Genomic DNA, 23617 nt, shown 5'->3' with positions numbered 1-23617 from the left:
GCCAAAAAATGACAGTGTTAAAACCTACTGCTAGGATCAATGGACCACTATCAGTTTCCTTCTTATTGCATTTAAATAATAGATCTTCAGTAAATGACCAAACTTCCTAATAACTTCAAAATGCTGGAGAGAACATTCTAGCACATTCTCCTTTCTGACCATTAGAAACACCTCAATCAAGTACCAGAGGCTTAGAAAAACAAACAAAAACTTCTCAAATGAAAAAAGTAGCTGTAAATAGAAACAGAGATGGTCTTTATCACTGTGGGACACATGCCAAGTCCTCTCAAATCTATTTACCAAGGTCTCCCTCGCACCTCCTACAGGTGAGCACATGAACACGGTCTCTTTCTCTGCAAAACTTCTTTAATCTGGACATGGGCAGTGGACTGCAGGGCCTTCCCTCTCCCAAACTATACCACCAACCAGGATGCTGGTCCTCAGGTCCATTCCTGGGCACTCAAGGGACTAAAGACACTACAGTTGGGGATTTAGAATAAAATGAACAAAATTTAAAAAGCAACCCCCATTGCCGCTCGCCAGCTCATTAATGTTCTGGCTCTGTGGATTCCCAAAACTGTATTTTCAAACATGTGCTAATCTTTCGATAAACATTTTCCCAAGTAATGAGCTTTTGGCATCGAAGTCCAGAGAGAAAAACATCAGCAGGCCACCAGACCCTCAGGATTCACCGGGTAGTAATTTTATGATGTATTTGTCTACAACTAAAAGCTTCTATTATTTCAGTGCTCACAACTCCTGCTACTAATGCTTATATTTATAAAGTGCTTCTCTTCTACTTGGCACCTTCACTGAAGCAAGTAAGCAATTTAGCAGCAAAATAATAATATTAGCAGTGGCAATAGCTAATACTTGCTGCATATTTATCAGACACTGTGATAAGCACCGCACCGGTTATGTCTCTGATCTTCTCAATACTCATCTGGGGCAGATACTCTTATGATCACCATTCTTTAATGGGGAATGTGTAACCCACACAAATCATTTCCCAAGATCGTCTAGTTAGGAAGTGACAGTGCCGTGATCTCAGAGCCCACAACTTTACCACCACACGGTTTCACAAACAAAGAAGCCATGGTGATGAATCAAACGATTTGATTCAGTGGGGGAAGTTGGTGAAGAGGCTGGCCAAAGAATGGAGGTGGGGGAAACTTCCTGGTTTAGGCACGCTGTCCTGACCCCCCGTCATCATCACTGCTAGCTAGGGGCATGTTCATGCCAAAGAAAGATACCCCGTCTTTGATACTCAGGGAACTAAAAGGCTTGAAGGCAGCTTTATCGACATCAGACACTTTCTTCACCAGTAATGACGTGTGTCCAGACAGCATTTCCACAAGTGGCTCAGAAGCCCAAATAACAGTTCTTAGAAGTCTATTAATCAGTCAGAAAGCATACGGCTTCCTGCCCTGCGCTTACCTCAGAAGATATTAAAAATAGAGGATCCCAAATTTGAATTGAAATATACCTATTCTAAATTGGAACCCCATCCCCACACTGGCCTGAGGTCCAACTTACCTACTTTTCCCCTCAACTCACTACACCCTGTTGATAAGCAGCCCAGGCCCAGCTGCCTCTAGACGATCTCATTTGCACGTGCTCCTATATGATGCATATTCTCATGGAAACACTTCATCATAAGTGCTCCGAATCAAGCATGAAAATAAATTTGATTTTGGTTTAACCAGGATTAGACTTGCACCACCAAGAAATAAAGTAATAGTTATCTAATCTAACAGGCCAGCCTCAGACTTCCTGGCTACTTTCCACAGGACCCTTTTGCTAAAGCATTTTCTTAAAACTCCCCTTCAAATGCTGTGCATGTCAGTGGAAAAATGTAACTCTTCAAATGCCATGAGCACAACTCATAACTCTGTGCCTGCCTCACATAGCTAGGGATTATCTAGTCTTTCAATAAATAGAGCTGATGGTTCTTAGCCTGTAAAATGTATCGTGACCCTAGAAACACTTCAGAAGTTACTTGTCCTGGGCACCAAAGAGAAGCCTTCTAGGCTCGGGGAGAGCCCATTTGTTTTCCTTGGATAAGCAGTTCACGCTCAGATTTTATTTAGCACTCACTGTCACTCCATCTGGAAATACCAATGGGGGTTGCTGCGCAAAACCCCACACACAGAGAAAATCAGACGTGGAAAAAGGAGAAGAGAGTTGACCAAGTCGTGTACCAGCAGCACATAGCAGCTGGCACACCAGTCAAAGCTAATTAAGCCTGTCTCATTCTTCCCTCCAAAATAGTATACAACGGCTCTTTTGAACTTTCATACCTCCTAGGCCCCAACAATCTTGTCAGTAAAAACCCACTGAGCACAAACAACTACAATATATCCAAAAATCACAGCTTGAGTTTAAAATAAATTCTTTCAATTATTTTAATACTGAGATTAGTGATAATGTCACATGTAGTCAATATTACTGAAATAGACTTTTCCTCCTTCTAAAATAACTACTGAATATTACAAAATGCATCTTCATACATTTTCATGTTCAACAAATATCTTATGAAAAAGAAATAGGAAATTGAAGCAAAAAAGGAAAAAAACAGTTCTGGGAGTTAAAAAAATATATATCTGGGTTCTACATATATTCCTCTCTCTAGTTAGCCTTATCCAGGCCCTGGTTTCCTCATCAGTCAAGTAAAAGGTTTACAAGTCCAAGATAAGTTTAATGATACCATCCAAGAGAAACATCCCCTGTCTGATTTCACGCTTACCAGGCAGCCTTCTGGCCATTATTTGAAGGCCAAGGAGCTTTCCAGAAGGAAAAAAGTATCGGCATTCCAGTCTCCTTGGAACTATATTTGTTATAAATCAATAAAATGACTTAAGTTTCATAAATGTAAATAGTTGATTCTAAATAGTTGAAGGAAATTTGTTTGATTCACAGCGGAAAGTAGAATCCATTTTCTCTAACTCAGAAGTAACCTATATTGTACACCAGCAGCATTCATCAACACAGAACCATCAATGGAGGGAAAGCAACTTTCAAATCATTCTTGGCCAATGTCCATGCCATTCAGTTCTTTAAACCATCCCTTTTAAGGAAAAAATGAATTCAAATATACTGAAGATGTCCAAAAATAATTGTGGTTGATTGTTGTGGAATATAACAATTATTTCTGATTACCCGAAAATAAGGAAACAATTAGAAAGTTTAAGAATGTACACAGGCTGTGAAGGAACAAGGTGAACATTTGGTGACTGATGACTCTATTCTCTTCTAAAAATACTTTCTTTAATTGGTGGGCGGGCCATGTGGCTCAGCAGGCAGAGTTCTTGCCTGCCATGCTGGAGACCCGGGTTCGATTCCCGGTGCCTGCCCATGTAAGAAAAATATATAATAAAAAAAAAATAAAAATACTTGCTTTAATTGGCTCTTGGGACACAATTTTCTTGGTTTTCCTCCTCTCACACCACTGGCCACTCCTCAGTAGTATTCGCTAGTTCCTTCTCTTCTTCACATCTCACCCACACGAAAAACATATAAAGGCAAAGTATTTTTTTTTAATCAATTCAAACACATTCAAAATTCTCTATAGGAATCCTGATTCTTTTCTATGACCTTCGAGGTCCTAGGTTATCTGGCCAGCACTATTTATTCAGTGCTGTTTATTCTCTTTTCCTTCCACTGTCTCCTTGCTCCCTGTGTTCCAGCCATATGCCCTCCCTGCTACTCCTTAAACACACCAAGCAGGTTCTGGGCTCTGCATCTCGGCCCTTGCTCTTCCCTCTTCCCAAAATGGGCACTCCCTCATTTCATTCAGCTCTCAATTCAAAGGTTCCCTGAGAGAGGTCTTCCCTGATCATAATAGTATTTCTTCCCACTTCATTTTCTCTGTACTTTTTTTTATCGTGAGTACTACTGCTGGTGTCTATGTGCCTTTCCGGCTCCCACTAGAATGAGGATCCACAGGAATAGGGACTATATCAGCTTTGTTGTTGCTATAGCCCCAGACCCAAGAATATCAGCTGGCATATAGAAGCCACACAATATTTGTTCTATGAATAAAAAATGGAGGATTAGTTAGTAAGTTACAGTAATAATGACTAAATTAAATTTCCTCAGACATGTCTTTTAACCAAAAACAGAAAGTACTCGATCCCTCAGGGTCACACCAAAATGGCAACTGGGATTTAGTCCAAACAAGCTTAATGCCCAACTATGGGGCTAGGTGCTGACAACCCAGTTACCAGTTTGACTTGCCCCTGCCTTCAAACATCTCAGTCTCTCCAGAGAGGCAGACCTTTACATGAATAATTACAGTAAGTGCTCTGAACACAGATGAGGGAAGGAAAAACTGATCTGGAGGGGCCGGGAGGGGTTTGGGAGAGGGCAAGGAGGAGTCAAAAATGTGCTGCAAATTCTGTGGGCAAGTTCACACAAACTCAAAAGAAAATAGGGACAAGCAATTACTCCCACTCTTACCAAGCAACCAACCAGAGACACTGCTTTTCTAATTGCAAGGAGATCTTTTTCCTTGTTGGCATTTTTCCTTTGACTACTGATTCAATATTACTCACAGATCCAGCCAGAGTTGTTAACTGACAAGCGTGCACACACACTGAGGTTTTGTGATGCTTTCTGGTCTTGAGTAATCAAACAGTACAGCCTTTGGTGTAAAATATATTTCCATCTCTTGCTCCGTAAGTCCCCTGCCATGTATTCCAAGCACCGATGAAACCTCCTAAGAGGGAATCTGCCTCAAAACATCCCACCAAGCAAGCATCAGGTAGCTTTCACCACAATTTTCCCAGCCCAGTAGGCTTTTATTGTTTATTTACAAAGTTAAAAAAACCCTCACCTACGGCTTTTTGTAGCGCAAGTAGAATAAATAGCTGCTAATTCTGGATTTTTTTTTTCTGAAAACTTACTCAAGGTTTAACTTTTTTGCTAAGTTTAAGGACTATCTGAAAGATTTGCATATACAAAGTGCCTTACAATCTCAGTCACTCCTTAAGATAACATAAACCTTCAAAAAAGTATCCCTTTCCCCCACGTACTAATTTCGGCTGCTTCTGCTCAGCAAGAGAGAAAGGATGTTTGCTAGAATGCACTCCCAGTAAATATTTACTCTATAAATTAAACTTCCGTTTATCTGTGTGATCCATGCTATTCTCTCCTTGTTTGTTTCAAGAGTAAAAGATTCCACTCCTAGGTAAGTAGGTATGGGTGGAGATGTTTCCAAGAAAATAATTGCATATGATTAATCTCTGCCTTTACATTCCCTCATTTATGTAAATAATCCACATCTTAACTAATATCTATCAATTTTCTGAGTCCTTTTTGCTTTGTATGATGCTATAACCTTGTTAAAACAAACCCCTCTCCCAGAATCTACGGACTAAAAAAATGACATCTCAAAATAAAAAAAAGAAAGAAAAAAGGGTGGTGTGATGGTGGCTCAGTGGTAGAATTCTCGCCTGCCATGCTGGAGACCTGGGTTCGATTCCCAGTGCCTGCCCATGCCAAAAAAAAAAAAAAAGGGATCTTGGTTTTCTGAAATTTGATTTCTTGAATCAAAAGCTACATTGAAATTCTTTGTTCAATAACTTCTTGCGTTTGCCATAAATCCAAGTTTTATCTTCAATCGCAGTCTTGCTTTAGAGAAAACCTTCCACATGCCCTGCATTGGGTTAACTAGTTTCAGGCAACTAGGAAAAGAACACTCAAATTTATTTCCTGGCTAGCACCATTACATTCCCTTTACTAAATAGGGACCCCTACTTACTCAAAGTCCCAGCTCTTCAAATGTATAGTAACAATCCCTTATGGTGCTTCCTTATGAGGGAAAAAGTCTTGGGATTAAACAAAAAACTTCCCAACTGGACAAGGCACTTCTGTAGAATCAAGGTTTTCTTACTGCTGTCGCATATCTCATGTTTTCTCTTTCAACCTTCAGGTCTGATGGTTCCTGGTCACAGGCCTGCTTTTTTGGCCATCTTCTTCCTTTTGTATTATTATCCTCCTTTTTCTTGGTACTTTGACCACCACCTGGTCGCTGCCCCAGGAACCATCTCCTAGACTTCTCTACTTCTCTTTGCCCACTGATGTGACTCATGGCCCCACTGCCACGTCCAACAAAGGCTTCTAGGGGACCTGGGTCACCAGCCAGCCCAGGCTGCCGATTTCATTGGGTTCCAGCCTCCTTCACCAGCCTCGGCACTCCTTTACTGCAGCCCCTTAGTGATTTACCTATAAGGGTAGCAGGAGACTCAAGTATCCCTGCACTGGAGGTGGGAGTAGGGGTGGGAAGGAGAGCCCTATTCGTGACTGTAACAGAGAAAACATTATTACTCTTCTCACTGTGGCACATCAGACACAATGGTACCAATCCCTCAGATGGTTCTGTGTGCCAGGAATGGTTGGGGGGAGTCCATGAGGCAGAGGATGAGGTTGGAGTACCCTGATCCCTCTTACAGTAAAGCCCTCCACTGGATAAGTGTCACCCTATTACTTACGGTCAAATCTGCTTTTAGGTCCCTGGAAAACCAATGACTAGAATTCCTTGGCCACATGGAGGTGATAGCAGTGACCAGATTCCTTTACTTTAATCATATCAATTTCACTTTTATCAAAAACACTTACTGGGGTATTGCACCAAGATTACAACACAAATAAAGTTAAACAGATTTATTAAGTAGGATGCTCCCTCCAAGGTACAGATGATCAAAAGCTGAGAGGTGTAACAGAAATTAACAAAGGGAAACGGTATACAAATGGTGGAGCACTGAACTGGAATCCAGCTCTACTCTGGATAGTCTGTGTAATCTTGGTAAATTATTTCACCTCTGTATGCCTCACTTTCTATACCTGTAACATGGGGATAACAGAACATATCTCATAGGCTTTTTTGATAATTAAGCATATTGATACCTGGGGAGTGCTTAGAAAATGTTAGCTATTACAAACCATCCAACAAATAACCATAAAACAAATCAAAACAAACAAAACACAAAGATTATTGCCAAGCATTGGGAATTAAAAAGACTAAGACTTAGGTTGTCATTTGCTATCAATTGTGCCCTCTAGGCTGGATTAGAAATGGTTGCAAATTCTTTGTCACTTCCCAGCTGGAGAGGTAGGATTTATTTCTTCATCTTTTTGAACCTGAGCTGAACACAGAACTGTTTTGACCAAAATAACACATAGAAGAGAGCTTGTGCCAGCTTCAGTCCTACATTTCAGGAGAACTGGCGCTTCTACTTTCTCTCTCTTGGAACTCAGCTGCCATGCTGAGAGGAAGCCCAAGTACACATGGGGAGGCCCATGTGGAAGAGAGTTAAGAATCCCTCAGTCACAGCCAGTACCAGCATGCCAGCCATGTGATTAAGCCATCCTGGAACTGACTCTCTAGCCCCAGTCACAGACACAATCTTCCCCACTGAGCTTTGCCCAAATTGCAAAATCATGAGCAAATAAGATTCCTGTTATTTTAAGACCCTAAATTTGGGGAAGTTTATTATATACCTAATGATAACCAAAAAAAGTCTCAAACCAAACATTTAATATTAGTTCTTCAAATTCTATACTTATCAAAAGGGAAGGGGAGAGGAGTTAAAAGTATTGTACATAATATATACTGACACTGCACTTCTGTACCTATTGTCTGTGGCCAAGGCAGACATCAAGTAAGTAATTACAACAGAGTAGATTATGAATTATGTTAAGACAGAAAACCATACAGAAGTACAAAGGGGTGTGGGAAGACTAGGCCCCTCCCAACTCTATTCTATAATTTGATACTGAAGACGTACATTTGAGAAATGGCCTCGTGGGGACAGTCACATGAGATAATCTATCTTGAGAGCAATTTTCTTCTACACAATTCTATTTCTTAATTAGAGTATCAGTGAAGAGATGGGGTTTCTGGAGTTACTCAAGTAAAGGGTGAAAGCTTGTAGAATTGTCTCTATAGCCTAGATTCAGGATTAGAAAAATCTGATGAGAAGAGCTTTGAATAAAGAGATAAGAAAGAGAGAGAGGGGAGCATGGTTCCAGGGACAGCCAGTGTTTCAAAGTAAACAATGACTAGAGAGTTTTACCTGTTTATTGTTTAAATGATATTTAAAAGTTAAAGAAGGTAAGTTAATTGCTTTGTAAACAATGATTATTTGAATAAGAAAAGAACATTTTTCATCCACAGAGGTTAAGGATTTTCCAGGAGAGAACATATTTTCCTACATAAATATGAGAAGCTGTTTAGCAGACAAACAGATCCAGGAGATAGCTCTTCTGCAAGAAAGAGTAAATTCAAGTCTTTCCTTGATACTGCCACACCTTAAGACATCTTCCTCCCAGAATCTGACTGCTTCTAAGAGCTTAGAGATGTGACTATGATAATGAAACAAGGTTAAACTACATACTGGTCCCACAAGTTTTACCAAGACAAACAGAGCTAACTGCTGCCCGAAAACCTATGATGATGAGGAAGCAGATGTAAGAGACTTCCCCTGACAGTTTTTATGGGAATTTAATGTAATACTGCTGGAAGTGTATCTACTCAGCTTCTTGATTAGAGAGAGTCAAACACCTAATTTTCTTAAGTACTTTTGATTTGGCTGATGTTGAAGTCCTTCTTTAACCTCACATTAAAAAAAGAAAAACATCCTCTGATTGGGACAGCTAATAGACATGAAAAAATAACAAATAGCCAATTCAGGCTTCTCAAATTTTCCTTTTGCATTTCTGTTGTTAATGCCAAGCATTACTTTATTTTAAAGTGTTCATATTTGACATATGCCATTTGTGGTCATGGATAAATAAAAAGTGTTTGTTCATAAGTAGAGGCAGTTTTACTATCTTCAGTAACCCACTCACAGGATCTTAAACAGCTATTGTTCAAATTAAAGACACAAAAGGAACACATTCATGAATTTCCTGTTTTCCATCTTAAAGTTCGCACACATGCAAAACTCTTTATGCCCAACACTGAGTTCTATGTCTCCTAATTATAGGCCCTTCACACCCAAATACCTCTAGTTCTGCCTTTCTGGCATCCAAGTATTCCTGGATCACTACGGCAGAGGCCAACACTTCAACTGTTAACAAAAACTTGCTGCTTTCACTAGAGGGATCAACTGATTACAATTAGAAATTGATTAAAGTCACTGCTCCCTTGTAAGGATTTTATGGATCAGTGTCAACATTATCCTCAGAGTCGATGACTCCCACGACAAGAGGGCCCTTAAAGAGGTAAGCTCACAAGTCAACACCAAGGAGAGAGGCATCTTATTTATGATAGCCAGAATAATGCTGGGCCCTTCCTGGCCCTGAAATGCCTAGTAGACATGAAGCTGAATCTGACCCTATGGTGACCTCCAAACAATATTGAGGCTCCTGGGCAATAAGACATGGCACTAAAGGGGCCATTGAGGGTTTTTATTACTTCTGCTTCCAGGTAAAGAGGAGGAGTCAATTATGAGAAGGAGGAGGTGGTAACTTGATAAGACATGAAAGCAAAACCAGTGTGTAAAAAGTAAGATAAATGTTAAGTGAAAAGAAGAAACTCTCCTTCACACAAATTTCCCTAATTTGAGAAACTCAAATGAAGTGACACTGATCTATAGATATTATGGAAACAGGAAATGCTATAGTTGTCACCTATAATAAACTGAACTAAGATTTAGGGTCCACAAGGTATAGACACCTTCCCCTTTGCTTACAGATTCTCTCTACATATACCCTAATTTAGATTTTTTCATATAGTGCTCAAATACTGTTCTAAGTAATACAGGGACCACAGAACACCCACAACTGTCATTTGACCACAAGCTTTCTAGGGCATAATTAAAGAGTGGACTCGGGCAAAAAAATGAAGAGTTTTACCCTAGCACCTGAGTTTCACAGCTACTCTTGGCTCCTCTACTGTACTGAGCCAATGCTATCAAAGTAGTTCAGCCCTCCTCTTTGACCGTTCAGTGCTCTGGTCACCCTCCTAAATCTGTGATTCATTTTAAAACAAAGGCAACTGAACAGCCCACTTCAGGTGACTGAGGGTTAAAGCGGCAACAATGAGAAAAACAACAGGAAGGGCCAGGCAAAGACTCTCTGTAAGCTATATACCCTTAGTTTTTGTTTTCTAAGTGACATACCATTAGTTTTTGGTTTTTAAGTGACACTAGAAGGGAAGTCAGTCTTCTTAAATAGTGTTTAGTTAGTGAGCCAGGGTCCTGGATTCTATTTTCGATTTGAGGCTGCTCCTGGCATGTGAAGTTGGCAATAAAGGCTTAGGTCCTGCATCTTGTCCCCCACCTCCCATTTAAAAATTAAACTCTCACTCTTATTAGCTTTTCCTGAGTCTTCTCATCACAGGAGAGACCACAGGGATTAGGAAATGCCTCTGCCTCATTCCCCCAAACACCACAAAATGCTATTCCAAGACACAGCAGGAACAGCACAGCAGACTGACACTTAGGGTCCCCAGCAGAGGCCAACTGCACTCACTGTTGGATACCAGCTGCAGAGCTTCTGGGGCCCACTCCCCCCCACCCCAGCATTCACATTCCACCCCTCCCCCTCCCCCCAAGTGAGGGCTCCATCCTTTCATTTTCCCTTCACCATCAGTAATCTGACATCACCACTATCTGCCTTCTGGCTGTTTTCTCACTAGACTCCTTTTCTTCCTCTTTTCTCATTTCAACCATACCATACTCAAGAAGCACAGACTATTTACTCTACTTTTGACCCCAGAAATAGCTCAGAGATGGTGCTATGTGAGAAAACCATAGCCATCAAGTTCCTGCTGTAGACACTAGGAACAGAGACTTCCTCATCTCTTCTGAGCATCCAATTCTGGAGGATTTTCTATCTCGCTTTACAGGTATTCAAAACGTTAGGGGACATGCCCCAAGCATCCCTAGAGTCATTTAAAAAAAAAAAAAACCAAAAAACATGGCTTTGAGCATAATACCGCTCACATGTTTGCAAACTGTTTGATGTAGCTTTACTTTCAAAGCTAGTCTCCCACACTCAAGTGGATATGTTAAAGTGAGAGCCCAGGAATTGCAAATGCGCTTGCCTCAAAGACTCCGGAGTCCAGTCCCGAGCAGGAAATAAAGTTCTAAGCGGCTTTGATGTGCTTCTTTGCGACTCGCCTCCCCAGCAGGGGTCATTCATCTCCGCCGAGGGAGAGACCACCTGGCATGAACTTAACCAAACGCATCACACGGTGGGACCAAAGTAGTAGACTTATTAATCCAATTCGTCCGCGCCATCAAATTAGTTGCCGTCAGTTTAAGCTCAGGCGGGATTCTTGTGTTTTTTACTCACTTACGAAAAGGAATGTTACATGTAAATTGGGGGAAGGGTTGGGAAGGGGCCGGGGATCCTGCGCGCAAAGAGTAAAATGCCTCGGCGGCGTGGTGAGAGATTATTTCTTTTTCAAACCACTCATTTCAGCCTGAAATATCAAGCCAGTTCAGGTCATTTCCTGCGTAACACTACAAGTTAAAACAAGATCCAGTAAATCTATTAATCTTTAACTGAGCTGCCTCCAGACTGGGAGCGCGACCGGGGGTGGTGGAGGTGGTGGTAGGGGGGTGGGGGTGGGCAGGATGGAGGGGGTTTATGGAAAAGCAAATGCCGGAGAACCCCGAGCTCCCAACCACAGCGGTTTCTTACCTCGCTCAGCTCCGCCGAGGAGTCGTTTCCATATTTCATGGCAACTCCAGAATTCATGACTGCACTTTTCAGAGCCGGGCTCTTCCTACTCCAGGTCTCGGAGCTGCAGAGTTGGGCTTAACGTGGTCTCTTCTCGCACATTTTAGTCTAGACTGCCATTTTCACCAGGACAGTTGTAAAGCCTAAATGAAGGTTGCAGGCATTCCTAAAAGGAGCCAGAACCGGCTCGCTTTTCACCGACGAGCCATTGCTGTTAAGAGGCTCGGTGGCGTGGCGCGCACTCAGCTGCTGCAGCGGCGAAGCAGACGCCGGGAACCGCCTGCGCGCTCCGACAGCCGGTCGAAGCAATGCCACCCTCCACGCTCCTACTAGTCCTACACTGCCTCGCCTCCCCCCATTATGAGGGCACCTCCTAGCAGGATCCAGCACTCTAGAAGGCTTCAGTGAGCTGCATCAGAAATCACGGCGGCGAGAAGAGGAAGATCCGCGACTCGGGTTCCGGGTAAGGAGGGAAAGCTAGACCGAGACGCAGCAGAGCTGCACTTCACGCCGAAGTTTCCCCCTTTGAATCGTCTGGAGTTGTAAGTGGTTTCTGATTGAACACAGCTGTCTAGCTGCGGGCTACAGGGTGAGCGGCGGGGGCGGGGACAGAAAGAGAAAAGGAGAAAAAAAAAAAAAAAAAAAGAGGGGAGAGGCCAAGCTGAGGAGACGGTGCAGTGAGAGCAGGCATCCTCCCAGCTCTCTGCGATAGTAATTACAGGACACAAATCCAGAAGGGAAAGAAGAAACAGGAAAAGCCACCTGAGTAATCGTGCAGGAAAAATTTTTTTTTAACTTCACTCATAGGAACCACTTTCCATGATTTAATAAGGTTACACCAAATCTGAACACTGCACATTCAAGCAGCGCTGTGCACTTCTCACGGTACATTAAGATTTTACAAGAGTGTGGGGTGCTCATTTTCCCTGGTCAGTCTGAAGTCAATACTAAGGGTGTAAATTCACTGTCAAACTCCTCTCTGTCGCTGAGGCAGAGTACATTTTCTGCATGTGCATAATAAAGGTAAAGATGGCCCCATTGAAAGATGTAAGATAGGCTCACTTTTTCCGTCCTACCCAACACCTACACTTTCGTTAGAAATCTTACTGCTCCTCTGAGCAGAGCTGGATTTGTATTTCTGGAGTTGGGTGTGAATCCGAAAAGATTCAAGGGGCTGTTTTATCCAGTCAACGCCCGAATCAGTTCCCCTCCGGCTTGGAGTTTCCTTGAGGTAAAAACATCCGGAATCTTTGTGGGTGGGGAAGGGGAGGCTGGGATTTTTTTTTTCCCCATAAAGGTTAAAGTTCCACTGAACTTGAGAGGCACTGAAAAATGCTCTGATCCTTTAAAACAGCAGGTCTGCAGGACTCCTTAACAGGCTTACCAGTCTGTCTCTACACAATGGAAACAAAACGTCCGCAGCCCCAATGACAGAACTTGGCATTTCCTGAAGACTTCTATGAAAAAGCCATTGTACTGTTAATTTTGAAGGTATTTTTTTATGCAAATGGATTGTTCATTTTGCTCTTTAAGAAGATGCAAATAGCTGAAAAGTTGTCTATATATTCTTCCTCATCCCTTCATTCATTGCCTGAACGCTGGGGTAAAGAAGAGTTTGCTCCTTTCTGGAGGGCTGGGTCCCAAATTCTGAAGCACTGCTAGACTGGAGCATATTGGGAGAAGCTCTTCTGAATGGGGAGGGCTTGGGAAACCACACTATTTAATTCATTTATTCACTACATATGCATTGACAATTCTGTTTTAGGAACTGGAGTTGGGTGGTGGAGAATAGAAAAATATAATGATGATTCAGGCATGGACCCTGTTGATAAAACGTTTATAGTTTTGCAAAACATGAACAGAAATGACAATTATAGATAGAAAATGATGCCATAGGAGCAGTTCTAATGAAGATCTATTGCAGTTAAGAAGAGGGAACTATGACTTTTGTTGAACAGGGTTGAAGAAGAAGACTTAGAAGAGGAAGCGTGTGAGTTATCTTTCAAAAATGGCTAAGCCAAGCAGAGAAAGGTAGTATGAGAAGGTATTACAGGCAGTGGCCCACTGTCAGAAAACCTAGAACCTGCAAAACCCGTGTGGGGAATGGCAGGTGTTCCATTTTTGAAAGGAACCTAGGTTAGAAACACGGGTTGAAGCCAGACCCTGGAAGATTTTGAGTGCTAGGCTGAAGAAATGGGCAATTGAGGGCTATTAAAGGTTTTGAGCACAGAAATAAGATCAGAGCTGTGGTTTAAGATACTCTAGTAGAAATTTATCACACTCATGAGTAACTTATATGAAATCAAATAGTGTCCAATGTGGTTCAGGTGTTTGAAAAGTATTTTTTTTTTTTACATATTTTACATAACTACATGACCTCTAAAAGCAAGCAAATGACTTTAGCTGGTATTCAACCAAAAGAAAAGTAATCTGTTCAAAAAAACGGAAGAAAGACTGGCAATGTCAAACGTATTAAGAAGCAGTATATCTGTAGATTTTATTTTAAAGAAACCATAAAGTGCTTTCATGGGTAATGTTGATTACACAGGATTTTCTTCTCAAAACACTGCCTTCTATACTTAACCCCCATAAGATGCAATTCTACCACAAGCTGGATGTGGTAAATTGAAGATGGGAAATAAACATGCCAACTGGACTATCATTACAGTATGGCAACAAGTTAAAAAGATCTGAAATGAGTATGGGCAATAGAAATGTACAGAAAGGGGTAGATATAGGAGATTCTATAAAAAAAACAAGCAAACTTGTGAAACTGCAATGGAAAGAGAGGAATTTTTAAATGACTTGAAATCTAGAGCCTGTTTGGGATTAGGGCAGTGTTCTCAATTTTAAAAACAGGGATTACAGAGAAGAAATAGGTCTAGGAGGAAAGTAAATTTGGGATATCATGAGTATGTGATGGCAGCTGGATATTCAAGTAGAAATGTTCAGCAAGAAGCTTGAAATTGAACTATAGAGATGTCAGGGTTGGGGTTGAAGAAATAGATGTAGCTGGAGGTTTGTTAGCATAACAAAACCACGAAACCAGATAAGGTTGCAAAAGCAGAGAGGACTAAGAAAAGAGACGTGGTCTAAGCACATTATCTTAGAGCAGGGCTATTTTACAGGGTGGAAGCAGGGGTTAAGAGAAGAATAAAGAGAAATGATGGGAAAGTAAGTTAGAGAAGTAGGAAGATAACTAGGAGAACACCATGTCTGGGAGTCTAATGGAAGAAATGTCAAGGCAGAGGGGTGGCATCATTATTATATGCCACAGAAGGGGAGAGGCGCCAGAACATTGATAAAAGATCACTTCAAAGACATTAAAGTCCTTCAAAGATCAATTTCTGTAAGGCTAAAGAGACGGAAGGCAGATTAACACAGGGAGTGAGTAAAAACTGGGGGCAATGACCATGAACCTCTCTTTCTGTAAATTTGATGGTGACAGGAAATCAGATGAGAAGGTCTCTTGGAGACAATGTTGAGTAGAGGGTAGAATGGGCATATTTGGAGGCTGGGACTCAGGCAAACTTTGGTGATAAGAGAAAGAAGCGGAATTGAACAAAGTTCCTTAAAAGGAAAGAAAGGCAAGGACAAAACACATGAAATTAGCTTTGGTGTAGGCTTGGAGTGGACGGGGATTCTAATACTCCTTCTTAGGAGACCAGGAATAGTTGGGAAAGCTGGAGAATTTATAGACTAGGGAAGAGAAGACTTCAGAGATACATAATAACTAATAGCATTAATTTGAAAAGTCATCCAATTTAATTTATGAGATTGTAGAGGGGAAACAAAAACTGATAACTTATAAATCATCAGATTTTGACTCAAAAAAAAGGAAGACCATAGAATTGTCTGTCAATGCAAAGGAAATAGAGTTGTCATATTCTACAATAAATAATATTATAGAAGTATAGATTAAAGTGTAGTTGGACACACCGCAAGTTAGCGGTATGTAAAAAGTAGGGCTTTTTGCATTAAGGGAGCAGTACAAAAATTAGTATTCCCCCCATCTAAGATTCCAGAAGTGAAGATTGTTTGCTATAATTAAAATGGCTTGTGATTTTTTTTTTTCACTTGGTCAGGCATCAGGTCTGGGAATTTTTCTGCTATCAAAGAAACTAAGATATTCCTATAGTCAAGAATGCAACTAGGCCAAAATCCTGAGAACGTCAGAAATGCAAGAAACACCTCCCCATGTCATCTCACCACACTGGAGAGAAATTAAAGCCCACATAAATTTCCAATATAAGAAAGAGGCCTAAACTTAGAGGTCTCCATAGTTTCCCAACTTTGTAACGATGTATAGCTATAACTCCTTTTATATTGTGGCTGCCTCATCATGATCCCTTCATATCTCTGCTTTGGCAGGGATTAAGCTCCTATTGAGAGATAGGGACAGGAGGTGGGAGAGGAATTTATTAAGTTAGTTCAGGGAACCGGTCCTGGAGAAAGAGGAAAACTGATGGGTCAATAACTTAGTCCCTGGATTCCTCTCATTCCTGGGTCTTGTCTTTTTTAGAGGTTAATCTCTTCTCATCTGGTCTCTGGGAGAAAAAGAGGACACCACAGCAGTCCAGGGAAGAGTTTTAGGTAAGCATAAGCTGCTGTTTGCCTGAGCGGACGAGTCTTGCACCATTTCCATGCTGCAGGTGCACCAGCATTGCCTTTCTGTGGTCAGAACCAATCTACCCTCTCTGTGTACGTCTACTGTTCTCAGTGAATCACTACGTGGTAGGGGTTCTATTCCAGGTCTTGGCTGTAATCCTCTACTGGTAATGAATGTCAGGTTAATTGAAGTCATCTTGGGAAAAAGTCTTGAACTTTTCCCAGGATTCAGGAAATTGACTGAAACTTTGGAACTGGCTGACCTGAGTCCTAAGTTTCTACCACTGGAGTGTCCAAGCCACCCCATGCCTGCTACAGCAGTCTACTGTGAAAATCCCATCCTCCTCCAGCCACATCCTCCTCTAGCTACACTCAAGGATCCAAACTCCAAAATGATCTCCCTTGACTCTCTTAAGCAAAATGAAACTTTGATGCATCAGGTTTTAAGAAGAAAGTGGTCTGGTTAAGCTAATTCACATAAAGGTGAGAAAACTCATAATCTTCTCACCCTTGCCAAAAGTATTTACATTGTAAAATGAGAATGCTTTGAAATAATTCTTAAATTGGTGTGATTTCCCTGAGTAGAAAATGGACTTTAAAGGGAAAAGGGGGTTTCAGAATCCTGTGGAGATACAGGGAATCCAAGTCTCCTAAGTCCTTAAGGGTCAAAAAGTCAGGGAGCCCTCCAAAGTAAACATGCAAAAGAATATCCTGTCCTAAATCTATAACACTACCCTATTCTTCCACCCTCACGTCTCTAGATATACTCTTTTCTCTCTATCCTGTCTCCTGTGAGATCACCAGGCCAGCTCTTTCCTCAGGCCCTGGGACAGCCCCCAGTCCTAGATTGGGAGCCTCCAGCTTGTCCCACCACAGACATCAGTTTTTCTGCAAGTGCTACAACTTGTTCAGGAAATGTCATACTGGATGATCTTAGTTCTTGGTTTCTGTGTCTTCAGAGAACAGAAATTGAATACCTGGAAGGAATCCTACAATTACCTAGCTCATTCCTGCATCCCATTTGTATAGGTAAGCACAGTAGGGTCACCAAGTTTAAATGATGTTCATTCAAAAAAAAGGAAAACCCACTGTGTGCCAAACACATTGTGCTGGGCCCTGGGATTCAGTGATGAATGGGACAGAAAAGAACCCTAACTTTACAGAGCTGCTCTACTTTCTATGCTTGGTGGAAAATGATTAATAAACAAATAAGATAGTCAATGCTTGTGATAGGTGCTTTGAAGGAAATAAACAAGAGCTATGATGGAGAGCAGCCTCCTAAAATGAAGTGGCCAACAAAGGCAGTGGTAGAATGATCAGTGACATAAATTTAAATTCCATACTGACAAAACAAACTTTTAAAAAAGAACTACTCCTACAAGTCAATAATAAAAAAACAAATAACCCAATTTAAAAATAGGCAAAGGATTTGAAAAGAACTTTCTCCAAAGAAGAAATGACAATGGCCAATTACCACCTTAAAAGATGCTCATCATCATCATTAGCCATGAGGGAAATGCACATCAAAGCCACAAAGAGTTATCACTTTATACCCAGTAGGATGGCTAAAATAAAAAAAGACCAAAAATTAGCAACTGTTGGTGAGGACAGGAAAATTGGAACCCTCATACATTACTAATAGGGCTTGTAAAATGGTGCAATACTTCATAAAACAATTTGGCAGGTTCTTAAAACCTGAGAATTGCTGAGCAATTCATGCCAATAGAAATGAAAGCATATGTCTACACAAAAACTTGTACATGAAGGTTCAAAGTAGCATTATTTGTAATAGCTAAAATGTGGAAATCAAAATTTCCATCCACTGATGAATAGATGAATAAAGTGTGGTATACCCATAAAATGGAATGTTATTCAGCAATAAAAAAGAATGAAGTTCTGATGCATGGTACAACATGGATGAATCTTGAAAACATTATGCCAAATAAAAGAATACAATACAGTCACAAAAGGCAAAAAAAAAAAAAAAAAAAGAAGTGGCCAGAGAAGGCCGCATGAGAAGATAGACTTTCATATGAAGTTCAAGAAGGAACCAACTAGGTACAGTAGAGAAGAGTATTCCAGGCACAGGGAACAAGTGCAAAATGAAGGACTTGGCCTTTTCAACAAATTAGAAGGTAGAGAGTGTGATAGAACATGTTAAAAATGATGATGGAAAGCCGTGGCCTACAAGGTATGTGTAGACCAGATTAAACCACATAGATTTTATTCTTTGTACATGGGGAGGCCACAGGAGGATTTTAAGCAGGGCAGGGACATAATCCAAATTATATTTTTAAAAGATAAATTTGTTCTTATACAAATTTTATCACTGTATAACCTAAAGGTAGGTTAAGGACAGTTTCTCCTACGTAGAAGTATTCCTGCTAATAAATGAAGAAATGATAGAATTAGAATATCACTGTTTTTCAAACCCTAATAGATAAATAAATGTAGGTATTGAGTGTAATGACTACTAACATTACAAAAAGAGAGATAATCAAACATGTGTCTTCTAATGGAAGACTGTAACACCACTTAAGAAGTGGTCTTATAAACACAAAGGAACATATTGGCCACAGGGATAAAATCAGTAAAATCCAGACTGTAAACTCTACAGGATAGGCAATCTGGTTTCTTCAACAGATATTACAAGGGTGAAAAAAGCAAGCAAGAGATCAATGGATGAGGAACTCTATAGATTAGAAGAGATTCAAAAGAAATACCCAGCTTCCTAGGCCAGATAAGTCCTGAAATGCAGAGGGGCCAGTCTCTTCAGAATATCAACTAGTTTCATCCCCCATGTCATATTATCAAGAACCCCTTCCAACATGAAAAAGTTAGAATAGGCATAGCCCAAATAACCCTAAAGAATGGGAAAAAGATTAAAGGAGATGGTGGAGTTATACAGAGAATGTACGGTTTAACAAATGAGTATGGTGGTTGAATCATTATATTGATATTTCTTTTAGTCTCCAGTGTCTTGGAACAGCTAGTAGTAAAAACCTAAATTGTGGAACGGTAACCCATACCAAACTCTGAAATCTGTTCTACAACTAATTGTTGTAGTGTGCCTTGAAATTTATTGCTTTTCTTTTGTATACATGTTATTTTTCACAAAAAAGGAAAAAGAGCATCATATATGCACAGCAATATGATGATACTGTGAACCACTGATTGAACACTTTGGATGCTTACATGGTATGTGAATATATAACATATATCAATAAAACTGCATTAAAATAAAAAAAGAAATACCCACCAATTACAGTATGTAGCCATTATTATGATGTTGATTCAAACTAACTAAAAAATTATTACATTTATGGGACATTCAGAAATATAAATACTTGCTGGATATTTGATGATGTTAAGAAATTATTAAATCTTTTACATATGTTAACAACAGTATGGTTACATTTTTTAAAAAAGACTCCCTTACCTTATAGAGATACATATTGTAATATTTAGGGGCCAAATGATTTGATGTCTAGACTGTCAAAATAACGGAGGAAGCAGGGAAATAGATGAGATTATTGATGAAGTAAGACTGGTATGAGTTGATAACAATTAAGCCTGGATGACAGATGCATGGGAGTTCATTTTACTTTTTCTGCCTACTTGTATATATTTGAAAATCTTCATAATATTAAACAAATTAAAAAAGTAAAAGGATGAATTATAGTATCATAAAAATAGATCAAAGAAACTTGTTAAGGGCTATTGCAGTAGTCCAGATAAGAGGATGCTTGTGGCTTGAAAGTAGTGAAATCAGATTGAGGCTTGCGCAGGCCCTAACCTCTCCGTGGTTTGGGGTCGCTGTCTGCCTCAGAAAGCAAAGCAGGGGGGTGTGTCTTCGGGGAAGACAAAGTTGTCGTCTTCTCCACTAAAAGGACCTCCCACATGGTTGGCTTTGCCAGGAACAAGGGCTGGGATTGCGAGCTGAGTGACCCAAACCTTAAAGTCTGGGCAGGGAACTCCCCAGGTGGATTCCTTCATAATAAAATCATAATATTAAAAAAAAAAAAAAAAAAAAAAAAAAAGTAGTGAAATCAATGAAGATGGTGAAAAATGGAGGGACTTGAGATATATTTTTGATATAAAACTGACAGGACTCAGTGGATCACTGAATGCAGGTAACAATATAAAAGGAACAAGGTGCTTGAGCAACCAGATGGGAGAAAGTCTGGGTTTGAGGGTAATAAAAAAATTCCATTTTGGACACATTAAGTTTGAGATTCCTATTTGACAACTATGGGGACGTCAAAAGACAGTGGATACATGAGTCTTGGGTTTAGAGAAGAGTTAATGGTAAAGATAAGGATTTGGAATTCATCAGAATGTAGATTACAGTCATAAGAACACATGAGAAAAAAGAAAAAAAAGGGCCATGGTGGCTCAGCAGGCAGAGTGTTCGCCTGCCATGCCAGAGGACCTGAGTTCGATTCCCAGTGCCTGCCCATGTTAAAAAAAAAAAAAAAAAAAGAACACATGAGGTCACCTATGGAAAGAGTGAGTATAAAAAAGCAGTCTCAGGATTGATCACTGAGATAATCTGATATTTCCAAGTTGTGTAAGGGAAGAGAATGTAACAAGGGAAATCGAGAAAGATAGTCCGGTGTATGTGAAAAAAACTGAAGCGTATGAGGCGATAAATACCAAAAGAGACAAGTGTTTCAAAGTGGTAACCCATGTGGAAGGCTACTCAAAGTTCAGCAAATTCAACAACAAAAGACTGTCTTATGGTTTCGGAGATTACTGTCGACTTTAGGAAGAACGATTTCATTAAGTGGTAGAGAATGATAGAAGCTAGATTAGTGTTGACTGAATAGTGACTACTAGAAGTTGAAAAAGTTGAGGCAGCATACATGATGATCACTTTTGAGAAGTATACTGCCCAAGGCCTCACTACTGATGAACTACAAAATGAGATTTTGAATTAAGTCCTAAATTCTGCTTCTTAGCTTTACTCTCACTGTGCCCCTTCAGTCAAGTTATCTTGGTGTGCCTTGGCTGGGATTAGAGAATCTGAGTTATTAGCATAGTTGACCCCTCCCTGAAATGATAACTGAAGTCTGTTCTGTCATGGCTGGGCCTTCATCTTATCATTTATGAAGTTTCACACTGCTTTAGACCCAGTGATTTACTGTTATGAAATAGATGTAATGTAGCAAAAAATTTAGTTTGTCTGTGTTTAAAATTTCCTAAGAAAAAAAAAGTTGAAAATAATTTACATATTAAATCTCACACATAGAACAAACACAATCTAGTCTTCATCAACTGTAAATTTAACTCAAGCAGAGAAAGTACCCATGTGGTGTCTGTCTGTCTCATTAATTACACCCATGATTGCCTCACACCCAGCCTAGGCATTCTAGTAACCATTTGGCATCAACACCCCTGACATTATCAGTGGGGAATTCCTATTTGAGATTCATTACCTTATGTAAGCATCATGTGATGCTTCTAAAACTTCTTTGCTGTCTGAAGAGATATCTTTTGAAAGTTTTTATTCATTTATTCTCGGAATTTCTTTAAACTGTATCAAATTCTCTATGGAAAGGAAAAAGAATCAGTGGAGATCAGGGATTTTGAAATCCAAGAAAGTTGAAAAAAATGTTTTAAGTGCTCCTAGGAGTACATGCATACGGTCAATCTCCTGGAGAGGAAAAAGAAAAAAATATTAATTGGATGCATGAAAATAGATTCAGTAAAAGTTGGAGAAGGTGATTAAATTAAATGAATTCCAAATGCCTGCCACTGTTATTTCTGGAGCTCTCTGGGAGGGTGAAACAGCACCATTCCATTCTCTTTTAGCTAAAATACTTTGTGGCAACTGCCCAAAAGGGACAGAGAAATAATTAGATAATGTCTCATGTACCTAATGATAGAGGAGGCAATTAGCCTGCCATCATACCAAGCCAAGGGGTGAAGAAGGAAGGTGTGGATTGAATAGTAACTAGGAAGTAAAAGACTGGGGAAAGCCCATTTTCCTGTCCTTTGAATCCACGAAGTGCCATAGGATGTACTGTTATGGTAGGGATCTCCTATAGGGATACTGTCAGACATGAGGAATGAGTTCTTGGGTGTCTTGACAATTCAACTTCTCTCTATCCCAGCCATCCTCGGTTGTTTCGTGCAATTGTTATGTGGGTGCAAACTCCCTTCTAGGCAAATGTCTTTAAATCAGCATCTCCAGCCATGACCTTCACTTGTGCTCCAGTCAATGTTTTTTTATATAACTACCAGGAACTTTCACTAAGTCTTGCCTTCACTGTAAAGTAATGTCTAAACTGGAACTTGGCACTTTCTACCAAAAACCAGTTTTAATTTCAGCTTACAAGTTTCTGTAAATGGAATATAAAATGATTCCATTTTATATCCTCAACTAAGGATATAAAGTTGAGTAAAAAGAGACACACATTGTTGCCTTCAGCTGCTCTTACTATCACATTGTCATAGAATGCAAAGATGACCCCAGTTTTTATCCTTCCCTATAAATATGCCCTTTGTCTATAACTTTGCAGTGCTTTCCCACTCTGACTTCATATTTTGCCACGTAACTTTCTCAGGCCAATAGAATAAGGAATATAAGAGCACTTAAGAGATAGAGCTGACATAGACTGGGAGTGGGGTGATCATAGAACACTTCTTTGAAGAAATTATATGTAAGCTAAGAGCCAAAGGATGTATGGAATTTAAACCAGGTAAAGAATGGAGGAATGAAATGTTCACGTCACAGGAATAGCTTGTGCAAAGGCGCTATAGGGAATAAATATGGATCTTGAATTATAAGAAGACTGGTATGGCTGGAGCATGGAGATGAAGGGGAGAGTGGGAAAAAATGCGGCTGTATTGATTATGTGAAGGATTTGAGACTTGATCAAAAGAACAGTGAGAACTACTGCATGGTTTTAAAATGGTAATGACAGTTATTCCTCTCACATGTTTACCTTGCTGTGGAATTGGTAGGAGTTTATTGCATATAAACCTTGATGTTTGACCATGGATTTCATGAGCTATCTCTAAAACAAGCATGTTCATTCATTCATCCATTTATCCAATGCACATTTATTAAGAGGCTCAAATGTGGAATGAATAATTGATTCAGAGATTGAATGAATTAATGAGACTGAGCCAAGAATTTTGATAGGCACTGGAGAGTCACAAAGACAGGACTCCTGCCCTTGATATGCTTCCAGTCTATAGGGGAGGTAGACATGAAAAGAGCATTGTTAACTGCAGAGAGAGTATGTGTTAAAAGTGTAGAAAAATCTTCCTGGCAATGTGGGACAGAAATCCCAGAATGAGCTGAGACTCA

The 23617-nt window shown here is 40.1% G+C and overlaps 1 protein-coding gene across 4 annotated transcripts in view; it reads right to left on the bottom strand.

The window, feature by feature from the left end:
• The window catches only part of MCC (MCC regulator of Wnt signaling pathway), a 614110-nt gene that overhangs the window by 357173 nt on the left and 233320 nt on the right, over positions 1-23617 (bottom strand). Inside the window, exon 1 of one of the 4 annotated variants that reach the window (XM_077138934.1) lies at positions 11653-12285. The exons of the other annotated variants lie outside the window; for them this stretch is intronic. Coding sequence (XP_076995049.1) covers positions 11653-11709 — 57 coding nt within the window. The 5' untranslated portion in view covers positions 11710-12285. Of the gene's footprint in view, positions 1-11652; positions 12286-23617 lie in introns of those variants that run through there. 4 annotated transcript variants of the gene reach the window in all.

This window comes from Tamandua tetradactyla, chromosome 21, assembly GCF_023851605.1.
Source record: "Tamandua tetradactyla isolate mTamTet1 chromosome 21, mTamTet1.pri, whole genome shotgun sequence".
NCBI lineage: Eukaryota > Metazoa > Chordata > Mammalia > Pilosa > Myrmecophagidae > Tamandua > Tamandua tetradactyla.
The sequence above is the reverse complement of the archived record's forward strand: the minus strand, read 5'-3'. Positions and strand labels throughout refer to the sequence as shown.